We start from the raw sequence: 15,764 nt of genomic DNA on the forward strand, positions 1-15,764 counted from the left end.
CTAGACTGGCAGATTAGGGTTCAGACCTAGACTCTATCTTGCCAAGGTGTAGAACTAGGGCTGACACCAACCAGTGCTGTCATACACTTGTTTAAATATTGAAGTAATTTTAGACGGATTGGTGTGTCACCACTACCTCAAGTAATTCCCTACCTTCCATCTGCCACTTTGGACCCTCCCCCAGCTCTAGACTTTCTCACAAACCGGCAACTAAAGTGTTTTAATTCCTGGCATAGGACCATGTTCCCTTCGGTTCTGACTGGTACCCACACTGGTACCTGCTGCTAAATTTTTGGAATATTACCTTCCCCGCTCCACTGACAGCTTTGTTGCCCAGATGGGGGAATTAAGATCTATAGAAGCAGGGGCTGTCTTTTCCTTTCCCCCAGCACTGAGCACACAGCTGGGCCTGGGGAGGCAGATGCTAATGTAAAAATTTATTGAGTCACCACAGGCCTTTCCTTCCCCTGCTCAGCATCCCGCTCTACTTGCCGACGTCCTGCACTGGAGAACTTGTGACCAAGGTGTGGCTGTGAAGAGCTGGCCGGGGAGGGACTCTGCCTAGCTGCTCCTCTGCTCCTGTCTCCTGTCCCCTCCCCTGGCCATGACAGAGACCCGTGAGCCCACTGAGACTGGGGGCTATGCCAGCTTGGAAGAAGATGATGAGGACCTCTCTCCAGGTGAGGCAGCCTTAGAGATGGTGGCATTACCTTGATTATCATCCTGGCTTGGAATTGGGGCTCCACTGAGCAATCTAGATGGGGAGTGGTCCCTTGTCTCCCTAGGTGTTCCATTCTGACTGGGACTGTGTTCTCTGCTAGTGGAATCCTTCTGGCTGAGACTTCTGGGCATTGTAGATTGGCTAGGATTGTTCTCCTTATCAGGGGATCGAGATCGGCTGTGGCGTCTCTCCTTGCTGTATGTTCTAGATCGGCTGTGGCCTTTCTCCTTGCTGGGGTTTCGGGATTGGCTGTGGTCTCTGTCCTTGCTGGGGGTTCGAGATTGGCTGTGGTCTCTGTCCTTGCTGGGGGTTCGAGATCGCCTGTGGTCTCTCTCCTCTTGGGGGATTCTGGATCGGCTGTGATCTGTTTCTTTTCTGAAGGTTCTGGATTGGTTGTGAGCTCTCTTTTTTCTGAAGGGACTATGATCTCTCTCTTTTCTGTGGGTTCCAGATTGGCTGTGATAGCTTTCCTTGCTGGAAGTTCTAGATCGGCTGTAATCTCTTTCTTCGCTGGAGGTTTCAGAAAGGCTATAACTTCTCTCCTTGCTAGGGGTTCTAGATCGGCTGTGACCTCTCTCCTTGCTGGGGGTTCTAGATGGTCTATGACCCCTCTCCTTGCTGGGTGTACTAGATCGTCTGTGATCTCTCTCCTTGCTGTGACTTCTTTCCTGTCTGGGGGTTCTAGATTGGTTATCATTTTTTCCCTTGCTGTGGGTTCTAGATCGGCTGTGTCTTCTCATCTGACTAGGAGTTCCTTTCCGGGTACGACTTCTTGCCCTACTATGATTCCTCTTCCAGCTGTGACTTCTCTCCCTGCTGTGGGTTCTCTTCAGACTGCGACTTCTTGCTCTTCTGGGCGTTCTAGACCGGCTGTGACTTCGGGTCCTGCTGGGGGTGCTAGACTGGCTATGACTCTGGGTCCTGCTGGGTACACTATCCTGGTTGTAACTCTTGACCTTGCTAGATACTTCTATTGGGCTGTTACTCCATTCCATGGTAGGGGTGACCATCTGACTATAACTTCTCACCCTCCTCGATGATGACAGAGACTGGCTGTGACTTTTCTCCTCAAAGAAAGTTCTACTGGGGCTGTAGCTCTTTGCCCTGCTTAGGGTTATAGCCAGCCCGGAACTCTTCCCCAAGCCTGAGGCCCCTGGTGAGCTATCACTCTTCTCTCTGTTCGTATTTCTGGGCTGGCTCTTACTTCTTTCCCGGTTGTTGTTTCTAGGCCTGCTGTAACTCTTGCCCCTATTCTGCTTTTTCTGGGAGGTAGGAGTTCTTGCCCGGTTGGGCCCACCGGGTGTACCATGAGCTCTCACCCTGGTCATGGCACTGGCCCTGCTGGGTGACCTCTTGGAGCTGCGGCTGCCCCTTCTGCCAGGAGTCCTGCCCCGGCTGTGTGTGCCCCTCCACTGGTGGCGTCGTACACCACTGGCCTTGCTGACTTTGCTGGCCCTGGTGTCAGTGCTGGCCTTGCTGGGTGTTCTTACCCTGCTGTGGACTCGGGACTTGCTGCTGGGCTGCTTAGAAGGGGCTGTCCTTGTACTTGCCCACTTGGTAGACTTGGAACTGCTTGGGCTTGTGACCGAGTTGGGGGCTGTGGGCGGCTTGGTAGGCACCGAGGAGCTGTTGGGCACTGCCAACTTGGTGGTCTTCAAGGAGGCAGGAGGCTTGGGAGGCCCTGTGGACATCGAGGGTCCAGTGGATTCTGGAGACATGCCGGGCTTTGAGGATCTCGTAGGTGGAGAAGGCATGGTAGGTGCAAAAGGGCCTGTGGACCACAGGCCCTTCAAATCACAGTGGACACGAAAGGCCTGGTAGCCATGGACAACGACCTGATTGCCTTTCCCAAGCCAACCGCATGAAGTCATAGTGGGCATTGAAGGCCCTGGAGGGCAGGTGGTGTGAAGTCAGGTGGGAGGAGAAAGAGGGGTAGGGCCTCAGCCCAAGACTAGAGGGGTTTCCTCTGTGTTTGGCAGCCATTCAGCAAGTGTTTCTGAGGCCAACTGGGGACTCTGCATTGCTGAGGACATGGAGATGGGTCAGACTCAGGCCCTGCCTTCTAGGAATCTCCCATCTCCAGGGCACTTCCCAGGTGGTCAGGATGTGTTGGGGTTCAGGCTGGGGGGTGGGGCAGGGGCAGAGGTTCCCAGATAAGAGAGAGACACCACCTGAGGAGTCAGGGAGGACCTCACAGAGAAGGTGATGTGTGATCTGGGATTGAAAAGAGGAACAGGAGTTTACAAATGGAGAAGAAAAGGAGAACTGCTGGAGCAGTTTAGCACCACCTTCGGCCCAGGGTGTGATCCTGGAGACTCGGGATCGAGTCCCACGTCAGGCTCCCTGCATGGAGGCCTGCTTCTCCCTCTGCCTGTGTCTCTGCCTCTCTGTGTGTGTCTCATGAGTAAATAAATAATATCTTAAAAAGAAGAAGAAGAAGAAGAAGAAAAGGTCACCAGGTGAGAGAAGAGCAGAGGGAAAGTCCTCAGGGTACCCATGTTCACCGAACCCACATGTCCTGGGCTGGGCAGCGTTGGGGACCCCATCTAGGACAGTCACAAGGGGAGACACTGGACCAGTGGGAACCGGGGTGGAGGGAGCCACCGCCAGAGAGGACAGAGCCTGTGCTGGGTCCTGAAGGATGAGCAGGAGGTCGCCAGGTGGACAGCGTGGGAGACAGCCTTTCAGGCAGAGGGACCAGCCCATGCCAAGGACTCCGGAAACTGTGTTAAATGGCAGAGAGACAGCAGGATGGAGGCAGGGGCAAGGAAAGAGAGAAAGCTGCGGGGAGGGACATTCTGCCAACATTTACCACCTATTCTGAGCTGGGTGATGCCAGGGACCCGGCAGTGAGTCAGAGCACGCCTGCCCACCCCCACCCCACCCTGTCTGGTGGGAGAGGCTGTGTACCGGCTCAGCCCTCAGGGCTGGGGTGAGGACAGCCAGAGGGCAAAAGACAGTGAGTGGCTGCTAGAATGAGATCTGGGACAGCCTCAGGGAGGAGGGAAGCTTCCTACTGGGTCCTAAAGAATGATGGGGAAAACCAGGGTGAGACATTCCCAGCAGAGGGAACAGTATGTGTGAAAGCCTCAGAAGAGGTTTGCTAAATTGAATGCCGGCACAAAGAAGGCGTTCTAGATGTTAGAGATGCACCCATGAACCAGACAAAGTCCCTGCTCTGGGGGACAGACGGTAAGCATCCAAGTCAATGTTGCATATAGTAAGTTGAGGAGAGTTAGGGGCATAGGGAGTGCTGGGCAAGGATTGCCAATCAGATAGAGTGGTGAGGGCATCACTGAGAAGGTGACACTGGAGCAGAGACCTGGCGGTGGAAGGAGCAACACCTAGTCCATCTGTAAAAAGGGTAGCAAAGGCTCTGGGGCAGCACATGCTGGAGGGAGGGGTTGAGGTGGCAGGAGGAGCCCAGTGTGATTCACTCAATTGTAAGAGGACCCCTCTGGGCTGCTGGAGGAAATTGAAGGAGGAAATTGCAGGATGGACACAGGCTCGGGGATGCTTTTGACAGGCGCCTGATGTATTTCCCACACTGCTGCCACTGCAGTGGGGCCCCCCTCCTCCCTGACCAGCACTCTCATGTGCACCCCCTATTATGACTGCTGATGGCACCCTTTCCTGTACATTGACTACAAATTGTTTTCCCTTTTTTTAAATCTGAACTTGTCCTAGACATGTCCTACATGCCTACAAAATCACGGTAATATATCTGGACTAACAAATATTTTAGGGGTGCCTGTGTAGTGCTGTCACTTGAGCGTCCAACTTTTGGTTTCTGCTCGGGTCAGGATCTCAGGGTGTCAGATCACACGCTTTCTCTCTCTCTCTCTAAAAGGAAATAAATCTTTACGAATGAACATTTTAATTCACTTAACTATGTATAAATGTGTATACCACACATATCAAAGTACATATATGTATGTGTTTTAAGTTGCTTGAAGACGGGTTTGTCTCCCTAAAATGAACCAGTGTAGTCCATCGTCCCTGTTTAGCTTTCCCTGTTAGAGCTGTGTGACTAGAGGCAAGTGAGTCACCTAACTGCTCTGTACCTCGGTTTCCCATTTGTCACTTAGCGTTAATAACAGTACTTCCTTCCAAGGGTTGTTATAAGGCTTAGATAGATTACTATATAAGAACAAGTTTCTTTCTTTTTTTTAATTTAATTTAATTTAATTTTAGAGCACATGTATGTAGGCATGGGGGTAGGGAGCAGAGGTAGAGGGGGAAGGAGAGAGAATCTCAAGCAGACTCCCCATTGAGCACAGCACCCCCCAACTTGGGGTTCCATCCTACCACCCAGAGATCATGACCTGAGCCAAAATCAGGAGCCCAACACTTAACCTCCTGAGCCAGCCAGGAGCCTCAAGAACAGAGTTCTTAAAATAGCAAGAAACACTGTTACTGTGTTCGTTACTGCTACTTTGTCCTTATTAAACCTCTGAGAGAGGCAGTTCTTGCAAGACATTCATTTGCTTAGACACTGAGTACCTACTGTGTGCCAGGCGGTGTTCTCCATGCGACTGGGGTTCACTGTGGGGGAAGAGCAGGGTTGTGTCCAGGCTGCCCCCTCCATGCTGTGGCAAGTCTGAATAAGGCTTAGCGAAGGGCAGAGCTCTCTGTCCTCAGATGCCTCTGTCTTTTCCCCTTCATCCCTCTGCAGGCCCTGAGCATTCCTCTGACTCTGAGTACACTCTCTCAGAGCCAGACTCCGAAGAGGAAGAAGATGAGGAGGAGGAGGAGGAGGAGGCTACTGATGATCCTGAATATGACCCTGGCTACAAGGTGAAGCAGCGCCTGGGGGGGGGCCGGGGGGGCCCATCTCGTCGGGCCCCCCGTGCAGCCCAACCCCCAGGCCCCCCAGCCCAGCCCTGCCAGCTCTGTGGCCGCTCACCCCTTGGGGAGGCCCCACCAGGCACCCCACCTTGCCGGCTCTGCTGCCCTGCTACAGCCCCCCAGGAAGCTCCAGCCCCTGAAGGCAGGGTCCTCGGGGAGGAAGAGGAGGAGCCACCTCGGGTTGGGGAGGGCCGACCAGCTGGGAGGGAGGAGGAGGAGGAGGAGGAAGAGGAGGAGGGCACTTACCACTGTACAGAGTGTGAGGATTCCTTCGACAACCTCGGGGAGCTGCATGGGCACTTCATGCTGCATGCCCGGGGTGAGGTTTAGGCAGAGATCCCACCCAGGGAGCTTGGCAGAAGGGGTGGGGTGGGAGGAGGGGGCTGAGGAAACTGGGGTAGTCATAATGGTCATGGGGGATGGGGGTACCGCCGATGTGTGTCGTCTTAGCAGTAGATGTGTGAAGCCCAGAATAAAAGCCAAATTCTGTGTGTGTCGGTCCAGCGTGTTTGGTGTGTGTGTATGCATGTGTGCATGTGTGTATACACTTGAGTGTGTGAGGCATGGGCCTGGGGACTTATTTCCCCCATCCCCTGGGTCTCCTCCCTGGGGGAACTGTAAGAGCACTGTCACCAAGACTTTTAACATTTACTGAATGCTTGTGTGGTTTCCATATATTTACTCAGAGACCCCATGACGTGCGGGCTCAACTCAACTCAACGAAGTTTCACACTCACGTAATAATGTTTCAGGTTGGTAGGCAACCCTTCTCCACACAGTGATTTGAGGACGCAGGCCATCCCTTAGCCTACTGTCATCCACATGGTCCTGGCTGAGTGGCCATGGCCTGGGTCCTGCCATGGTGGAAGAGGACGGTGAGCGTGGAGAGGTACATGTGATCTCCAGCCCCAAAGTGGCACATACTGCTCCCATTTACTTCCCTTTGCTGAGAAATTAATCACATGGCCACAGCTCAGGGCAAGGGAATCTGGGAAAGGTGGTGTAGCCAATGTCCAGAAAGCAGAGAATGATTCGTGGAGTGGTAGGGGACAGCTAATGTTCTCTCTGCTGCCTGAGAACCTTTGCAGAGAGGACTTTAATTATAATCAGAGCTGTGCTTCCTGGGTGCCAAGTGCCGGTCCAAGAGCTTTATATATATTGACTCATAGAAGTTGTGTATCTAGGAACTTACAAAAATAGAACCTTAATTATAATTACAGCTGCCATTTCCCCAGCACTTACAGAGTGCTGCATTTTATTTGCATGAGATCATCAGATCCTTAGAATAACTCTGTGAGGTAGGGACTGTGATCCATTAATTCATTTAGGGAATATCTTCTGAATCCCTGACGAATACTGCACACTGTGAATATACCAGTGAATAAAGCCCTTGTCCTCATGGAGCTTACTCGGGGGTGGGTAGGCCCACTGACAGGGACAGATGGTAAACAAGATGTAGTGTATGCTGGATGGTGGTAGGTGCTGTGGAGAAGAATAAAGCCAAGGAGGGAGAACAGTTCTGGAAGGGGGTTGCCATTTTAAACAGTGTAGCCCTCCCCCAGGGAGCAGGAACTGTGTGCTTGGGCGGGAAATGCAGTCCAGGCAGGAGGAGGCAGGAGCCCGCCCAGTGTCAGAGAGGGCAGAGCTGGAGGGATGAGGGCAGAAAGGAGCAGAGGGCCGGCTCATTATAGCTTTGTTGAAACTTGGCTCTTGCTCTGAGTTGGGAAGTACTAATTCATAGAAGTTTGGCACCAGAGCTCCTTTGAAAATAGAAGCCTAATTATAATGATAGCTACCATTTACTGAGCATTTACTGTGTGCCAAGCCCTGTTCTAAGGCACTTTACGTGTGTTAACTCATAGAAGCTTGGCAACTAAGAATCTTCAAGAATAGAACCTGAATTACCGTAATGGCCATCATTAAATCAGCGCTCACGGTGGACCAGGCCCTGGGCTAAAGTGCTTTATATGGACAATCGCATCGGATCCTTATGAGGTAGGGGCTGTTATTTATTTATTCATTCATTCAACAGTGATGTGTTGAGCACCTGCGAGATACTGGCAGTATCCTGGGAGCTGGGAGTAGAGCAGAGAGCATGAAGAACAAGAATAAGAATCCCTGCCTTTGTGGAAACCCCTATTATAATGGGGAAGACCGATACTTTTTTTCTTTTTTTAAGATTTTATTTATTCATGAGAGACACAGAGAGAAGCTAAGACATAGGCAGAGGGAGAAGCGGGTTCCTCGCAGGGAGCCCAGTGTGGGACTTGATCCCCAGACTGGGGATCAGGACTTGAGCTGAAGGCAGACGCTCAACCGCTGAGCCACCCAGGCATCCCAAGACAGATACTTTTTAAGTGAAATGTATAAAACATACAGACTTTAGAAGGTAGTAAGTGGCTGTGGAGGAAAACAGGGTGGGGAGGCTTGTACCTGTATGTGAGGCGGTTTCAAGTAGGGTGGTCATGGAGGCTTCAGTGAGAAGGTGACTTCAGAGCCAAGACCAGGAGTAGGGAGGAGTAGGGCACCTGCACTGTCTGCAGGAACCATGAGTGCAAAGGCCCTGAGGTGAAGCCCAACCTGAGGTATTTATGGAAGAACACTTAGAGCATGAAGCTGTTGCTAAGGAAGGCAGGGGAAGACTGGTAGGAAGGTAAAGTCAAGGAGGGGCAGAGGACCAGGCCTGGTAGGCTGTTCTACCAATTTGGGTTGTGTCTCCACGTCTGAGTCATTGTCATAACCCTCAGAGGTATAGGGGCTATTATCACAACCATTTTACGGCTATTCAGCCAGGGCATAGGGAGGTTGACTTAATAGCTACAGCTTTTAAGAAGCGGAGCCTGGGTTTGACTACAGACGGGTGGATGCAGGGCATACATTCTTAACCATTAAGCCACATACCAGAAATGGCAGCCTGGCTGTCCATAGCCACCGTCTGACTGGCAGGAGTGTGGTGGTCTCCACACAGAGTTACTGTGTGGAGTGTGTTGGTCTCCTCGGAGTTACTGAGGTTTTTTAAATCATGTTGGTTATCAACATTTAAAAACAGGCAGCTTTCACATCAAAATGAAGGTTCAGGGTTTCTCTTGAAGACTATGAGGTCTAGAGTGCTGAACCCACAATCTCATGGGGCAGGAGCTTGCTAGAGCTGGCTAAGGGTTACCTCCCGCTAATGGGGCATTCCTCCCCTGTGCTCATTCCTCTCTATCTGGCATCTGGACCCTCATATCCTGCTTGCTTCACTGATGATGGTACCTGCGTGGCCATAAAGAACACTTTCGTTTTGATGCCTGTTACAGAATCTTATACCAAAGCATCTGTCAAAACCCACACTTTTCATCCTAGAAGCTCAGAATCTGAGAACCTGACATTTATCCACTCTTCAAGTTGAGACTTTCATAACCACTATAGCTTAACATCAATGAATCTCAGAATCGTCAAAGCAGAAAATCACAGCTCATTAAAATACCACGGATGGATTTTATTTCCTGGAGCAGCACACTTAAGCACTTTTCTGCCCTAAGACAGGGCTTTCTAAGCATGGATGTAGAGAGTCATCCAGTTATCAGCAAAAATTCCTAAGGATATGTCAGACTGGGAATCAAGAGACCTAATCTGCTGCCTGGGGTCATTCAGTTGCTCAGGGCCCAGACAGGATATGAACACCAAGCTAGGAATTCCAAGAGAGGATTTAACACAGGGCAGTCATTATGCAGCTGTTAGAAGTCTGAGAGCACAAATGTGGAAAAATGAGGCAACTGAGCAATTTGTGCCTACAGAAAGCTCCCACCTCTAGGACTAGGGTACAGGTCCAGCAGGATTTTGGAGGACAGGCCATGTGCAGATGTTTAAACCTCAAGAGGTTTAGCACAGTACTGGTGCTGATATGGAAAGGCACTGGAGTCTGAGCTGCTGCTGGAGGGCTTCCAGCAGGATCCCAAAGCAAGGTGACTGCCTTCCCCTTCTTCCTATCTTCTTTATGCTCATACATCTCGTAGGCAGAACTTGAGGAAGCCAGTTCTGGAGGGAGTCTGGGAAACCTAATTGCAGAAAGCCCAGCATCACAGCATCACAGGGAGGGCTGCAGGTCGAGAGCCTCTAGGTAGACAGTAGGCATAGTCAAGCATTTTTTGAGCCTCTGAGATCAACACTATCTTAGGTACTGAGGAAGTGAGGAAGACAAAACACTTGCCCCCAAGAGTTTGGATTCCAGAGCAAGGACAGAGATAATGACAAAAGCGGGATAATCTCAAGTATTGAAGAGTGCTAGGAAGAAACAAAGTCAGGGTAAGGGTTGGTGGTGCTACTTTAGCCAAGCAGGTCAAGGAGAACCTCTCCGAGGATGTAGCATGTATTGATTACTAAGTAGCAAGTTCTGGGTAAGAGCACTCGAGGCAGGGGGAAGAGCAAGTGCAAAGGCCCTGAGGTAGAAGCCAGCCTGGCATGTGTGACTAGAGTATAGTGAAGATAAAGTAGGGAGGTAGTTGAGATTGCTTAGTGGGGTGGGGCTCCATCATTGTTGGGTTTTCTGGGCCTGGGTAAGGTCTTTGGATGTTTTTTACAGGATGCCATTGGAGGATTTTAAATGAGGAGTTGTGTGTGCTGACTTAACGTACACTGGATGTGGTCTGTAGTGGACCGGAGAGGGCAGCTGTGGTCGCAGGTCTGGGGTGGGGGTGGGGGGAACACTTAGGAGATCCCTGTGGGGAGGGCCTGTCAGACTCCAGAATTTAGAAGTTGAGTACACAGTTGACCGATCTGATGGTAGTGGTGTAGGTGGGGGCTGTAGGAGTCACACTGACCCTTTTTATGTTTTGGGGACTTTTATTCATCATCCAAGTGACTTTCTTCTCCTGGGGAGAAGTCTGGGGTTTGAGCTGAACATAAAGATTTGGAAGTCACCAGGATGCTATTTAAAGTCTTGGGAATCTATGACATCTGGAGAGTGGAGAGAAGAGGAAGAACACAGGCAGGCTGCTGTCTGTCTCAGGGGAGCATGTGTGATTAGTGCCTCAGGTTTGGGTTTGAGGGAACCGCTGTGGGGGTGGTGTGAAACATCTGGGTTGGAGACTTCTGAGCTATCACCAGGTGCAGAGGAAATGTTTGGCTTTGGTGAAGTCGGTATTTTAGGATAGAGTAATGGCCGACTGACTCCAAACCACCAATTTCCCCAAAAGTCACCCCAGCAGAGCTCCAGGCTGGCTGGCCCTGTCCAGATCCTACAGGACACACACACAGCCCCCTACTAGAGGTAGTATTTCCCAGGGTGGGAATCCCGGCTTCCGGGCTCAGAGTAGGTTGTATGTCCATCAGGCAAGAGGTCAGCAAACTTACTATAGAGGACCAGATGGCCCTTTACTATTTTAGGCTTTATGGGCCATACGGTCTCCATTGCAACTAACTACTCAAATCTGCCGTTCTGTGCTACCGACAGGCTGTAAATTATGCTGCATGTGACAGAGACCCAAAATAATGGTGATTTAAACAAGATTGAGGTTTATTTCTCTCTTATATGATCGTATGGAAGTGGATATTCTAGGGCTGGTATGACGACTCTGCTCCATGTAGTCAACAAGGGACCCAGGCTTCTGCTGTCTTGCGGCTCTGGCATCCCATATATTGCTCTCATGGTCCAAGATGGCTGGATACCATGTCCACACTCCAGGCAGGAAGGTGGAGGAAAAGGCGTGTCCCTTTCTGAAGCTTGAGAACTCTACCCAGGATTTAGCCAGAACTCCGTCACCGTGCCACACCTAGCTGCAAGGAACCCTGGGAAATGGAGTGCTAGTAGCTACCATGTACCTAGGTAAAAATTGGGAAACAGCTATCCTCTACCAAATTTACCTCAGCTATGGGCTTTAAAAACATCCCTCAGTTCAGATAGTGTCTGTAATTATTGTATGCAGGGCATCAACCGGGGTCTCTAAGGGGGGCAGGGCAGGTAATCCAGAGTCCTGACCACACTCAGTACTGGCCTGGTGGGACCCAGCCCAGGGTTAGGGGTTTCAAGAGCTGAAAATAGGATCTTAATGGGAACTCTCCCAGTGTTGGCCAAATACAACAGGAAACAGAAGGTATCCCTGTTTGATTTCAAACCAGATTCCCCACAGGGCCAGGCCAGCTCTGACCTGAGCTCCCCCCTCCCAGTGCCCTTCTTTTTATTTATTTTGCGAAAGCGTGCGTGTGCACATGCAGTGTGGAGGATGAAAGGGGGCGGGGGTGTGGGTATTGAGAATCAAGCAGGCTCCCTGCTCAGCAGAGCCCGAAACCAGGCTGGATCTCATGACCCTGAGGTCATGACCTGAACCAGAATCAAGAGTCCCACATTTAACCAACTGAGCCCCCTCACTATGCCCTTCTTATATTTTCTGGCAATTCCTGCTCAAAAGCCAGAGTTTCTGGTTTAGACATTTTAATACAGATCTTTTCTGTTTTTAGATACTATTTGCTATTTTATTCATGTCATCTCACCTAAACATCTAGAAAATATTCCATGACTAGAATGGTACATGAAATTAAGCGGGCAATAGATTACTGGGGAAGGAGCCCAAATCCAAATACCAAGGCCCCTCAGTGAGTGGGAAAGACTGTGACAGGGAATGGGAGAAGACAGGGACTTGAATTGCAACCCCCACATGACTCAGACAGCCCCCAACTTTGCTACCGCACCCCAAAGGCCCAAGTTTCCCCACATCTGAGACCCTTCCAGGGACATTACAGCCCCGCCACACCTCACCCTCCCTGTCCCCCTTCAGGCACAAAACCAGGGGGAATTTGCTCCTACAGCTCATGGCATCCATCTGGGAAGAATTAAAGGTGATTACACAATCTGCAGCTAGTTGTGATTTCAAACTATTTAATTGGAAACAAGGGAGATACAAATAACAATTTTCCCTTTTGCTTGTTCATTTCTCTTAAAAGATTTCACTAATTTCGCTATATCCCTGAAGGCCTTTGTGTCCTCCAAAGACTGAATCTGGAGATGAGCATCTTCTGGGTCCTATTTATCAGGAGTCCTTTGCCTGTCCAGGGAGGGAAGCACATCCTTCCAAGGCGCCCATCCCTTATCAGAGGTGGGTTCTAGCAGCCACAGAACCCATCCCCCCCACACACACACCCATTGCCCTAGGGAGGGTGTAACCCTCACTCAGAGTTCCCCCCGGGCATGCCGGATGTAGTGTTGATGCAGCCCAGCTTCCTGGGCAAAGTCCTGACCACACTCAGTGCAGGCAAAGGGGCCTGGAGGGACACGGGTCTCATGCGCCTGGCGGTGCCGCCTCAGAGAAGCAGCCTGCCCAAAGGTCTTGCCACAGTCAGGGCAGGGGAATGTAGGGTGGGCAGCGGTGGGTGCAACTGGCGTGGAGGGCCTGGCTGCTGGACCGTGGCTGCGCTGATGGGCGAGCAGGGCCTTGGAGGAGGGGAAGGAGCGGGCGCAGGTGAAGCAGATGAAGAGGGCCCCCTGCAGCTTCTGGGCCACGAAATCAGCTGGGTGCTCCCGCTTCATGTGACGCTCCTGGAACTTGGAATCGGCGAAGGTGATGAGGCAGCGGGTGCACTGCGGGGCCCCCAGGTGGCCTGAGGGACGTGGGGAGAGGTCGGGGGAAGCCAGCAAGAGTCACCAGGACCTCTCCCAAGCCCCAGGGTCTTGCCAACAATTTACATTCAGTGCTTACTATATGCCAGCTGTACGTCAGGGCTGGACAGTGGCACAGGCAAACTATTACAGGACGTTTTATGGATGAGCAGACTGAGGCTCTGAAAGGTTAGGCAACTTGCTAGGAAATGAAATGGTGGAGTCAGGAATGGAACCCAGGGAGTGTGCTCTCCCAGCAGAGCCATGTGATTAGAGCACAGCCTCTGGAGCCAGACTACTTGGCACTGAATCCCAGATCTGCCACTTCCTAGGCAAGTACAACGGTTTCCTCATCTGGAAAATGGGGTCATAACCATATCAGTATGGTTGACTGATCAGTACAGTTACAACTACCTCATGGGGTTGTTGGAGGGAGTAAATGGGTTATTACTTCATATAAAGTGCTTAGAACAGTGCTACACAGTGGTTTGCGGTTACTCGTATTGAGAAAGAGAAAAGCAGCTTGACAGGGGCTGGCCTGGCACTCACAGCTAGGCCTTGGTGTTCTCCTGTTGAACAGAAGCAGTTTCACAGAACCTTGTCAGACAAAGCCATGCTGTGACTGAGATGAATCACATCAAGACCATGCCAGAGTAACGTCTGAACACAGACAAAACATGAACATTGTCCAAGCCACAAAAATGACCAAACATCCCCCTATCCTGGCTCACAGGAGGGGCTGCTGCTGCTTTATCAATCACAGCTTGAGCCTTTGTACCCCCCCTCCTGGATAAGATTTATTTACACAGCCAACCTATCTTTTGCCCCTACTTACTGGCAGCATTTAATTGGAACAAAACCCTTCCTTGAACCTTCTCCCAAATCACCTAAGATAAGTCCTTTCTAACACTGAGATGCCCCACAGTGCTTCAGGGTGTGTGTGCTTCCTCAGTGCAATGAGCGATAAACCCAACTTGTTCAAATGCAGGTGTGTTCCTGGTGGTCTTTGGCCGGAGGACCTTGACACTGGAGCTCATTGTCCCAGATAACCTCTTTGCCTCAGTTCCCTTATCTGAAAGCAATGCCAATTCCATTGGGTCTGTCAGGAGGACTGAGATAATGAAGGTTAAACTCTTAGAAAGCGCCCAACACCTAGTAAGCATTCAGTAGAAGCTGTTGCTATCCTATGTCAAACTGGCTACCTCTGCTAACAGCAGACTCCCCGATATCAAACCTTCCCCATCTCTGCCACTAATCCCCTTTACAGCCGTGTCACCTGAGTAGTGGCAACCTCTTTTGACAGGGAAACCCGAGCCCAAGTCACACACCCAAAGTCTGGGGCAGAGTTGGCACTGGAACCTCGGGTCTCCTCTCTCAGTGTCCAACATTTTCTCCCACCCAAGCCTCTCTGGGTGCCACTCTGTCCGTCCAAACTGCAGCACATTCGAACTTACGTGGCCAGAGCGGGATGGGTACATCTGAGCACAATAAAGGTAAGGGTAGAGAATGGCAGTTCCTGGTAGGGCAGCTTATAAACCATTTATTACAGCCCCTTTGCAGCAGGCGAGTGCTTGTTACATGCCTGGGACACTGAAATCCTTTTAGCTAGCTAGCATCGGCTCCAGCACCCCACCCGTCTGGCCAGCAGCACTCACAGATGTCGCCTCCTGGGCTGCGGGGACTCCTCTCCTGGGACGGATCCTGCTGCTCCGTGGCCCCTTCGAGATGCGGGTCCTCCATAACGCCTGGGATCCCTCTGGTCAAGAGAGCAGCGCGCATGACAGGACAGTAAATCAAGTGAAGTCGCTCATGTATCCATTGCATGAAGGGGCCCGCAATCCTATGACCTCCGGCAGGCTCCCCTTGCTTCCCGCCCACCCCCACCCCACCCCACCCCACCCCGTAAGAGGCCATCCTCTTGAACTCTAACCTGGTGGAGCTCTCCTCAGGGAAGCTTCGACCCTCTCAAAAGATCCGACTCCCCAGGCCTGTGATACCCCGTGGAGCCGTCTGACCTGCGTGAGACCTCTGGCCTCCCACATCTAACTCCCTGAAGTGCGGGCATGGAACCCTTGATCTCTTGACACCAGCTCTCCCACGTGTCTTGAGGCAGGTAGTGGCGCCCCGGGTCTAACCCGCCTCCTCCCGGGAGGCATCTTTCTCTGACATCCTGTGACCCTCGTTCCACCCCGGGCCCCCGCCTCCCACGCGCGCCTTCAGCCTCGGTTCCCTCCTCCCGAGGCCGGGTAGCCCCAGGCCTCGGCTTTTCTCCGGACAGCAGCGGGCAGCTCTCGTGGCGCCAGTCGGCCGCTCGTCACAGCGCCGCCACCCGGAGGGAAGCGGGGTAGGGCCCCCGAGGCTCAAGGTCCCAGGGGCTCCCACGCCCTTTCGCCGGAGGAGCCTCTCGACGCCGAAAGCCCGGCTACTATCCGGCAGTGATGCAGTCGCGCCAGCCGGGTCCTCAGAGAAACGGGAGGGGTCCTTCCCCGCAGCGGGATGCGTTATGATGACGTCGCGGCCGCCCGTGCCGGACCGACCTCCGCTTCTTGCGCAAATGTGGCCGGGCGCTGCTGGCGCGCAGGCGCTCTGACTCCCTCATTGTTCGGGGCCCCGCGGCAGCAG

The 15,764-nt window shown here is 52.0% G+C and overlaps 3 protein-coding genes across 6 annotated transcripts; 1 reads left to right on the plus strand and 2 right to left on the minus strand.

Moving 5' to 3' along the window:
- Positions 1-416: 416 nt before the first annotated feature.
- Positions 417-2,505, minus strand: SRRM5 (serine/arginine repetitive matrix 5). Its single transcript, XM_035712535.2, has one exon. It carries the CDS (start codon positions 2,473-2,475, stop codon positions 640-642), a length of 1,836 nt encoding a protein of 611 aa, XP_035568428.2. The 5' UTR covers positions 2,476-2,505; the 3' UTR covers positions 417-639.
- Positions 539-6,062, plus strand: ZNF428 (zinc finger protein 428). Its single transcript, XM_025424757.3, has 2 exons — positions 539-680; positions 5,397-6,062. The coding sequence occupies exons 1-2, from the start codon at positions 605-607 to the stop codon at positions 5,897-5,899; spliced, it is 579 nt and encodes a 192-aa protein (XP_025280542.1). The 5' UTR covers positions 539-604; the 3' UTR covers positions 5,900-6,062.
- A 6,346-nt stretch (positions 6,063-12,408) lies between these two features.
- ZNF576 (zinc finger protein 576) lies at positions 12,409-15,684 on the minus strand. Of its 4 annotated transcripts, none has more exons than XM_035712538.2 (4): positions 15,073-15,684; positions 14,798-14,898; positions 13,243-13,496; positions 12,409-13,144 (listed from the first exon to the last, which is right to left on the minus strand). In XM_035712538.2, exons 3-4 carry the CDS (start codon positions 13,406-13,408, stop codon positions 12,717-12,719), a joined length of 594 nt encoding a protein of 197 aa, XP_035568431.1. In that variant the 5' UTR covers positions 13,409-13,496; positions 14,798-14,898; positions 15,073-15,684; the 3' UTR covers positions 12,409-12,716. The 4 variants fall into 4 exon arrangements, with proteins under 4 accessions (XP_035568431.1, XP_035568430.1, XP_035568429.1 ...); XM_035712537.2 differs by having other exon boundaries at positions 13,243-14,214; XM_035712536.2 differs by having other exon boundaries at positions 13,243-14,253.
- Positions 15,685-15,764: the final 80 nt, after the last annotated feature.

The sequence above is a fragment of the Canis lupus genome, chromosome 1 (assembly GCF_003254725.2).
Source record: "Canis lupus dingo isolate Sandy chromosome 1, ASM325472v2, whole genome shotgun sequence".
Classification (NCBI taxonomy): Eukaryota; Metazoa; Chordata; class Mammalia; order Carnivora; family Canidae; genus Canis; species Canis lupus.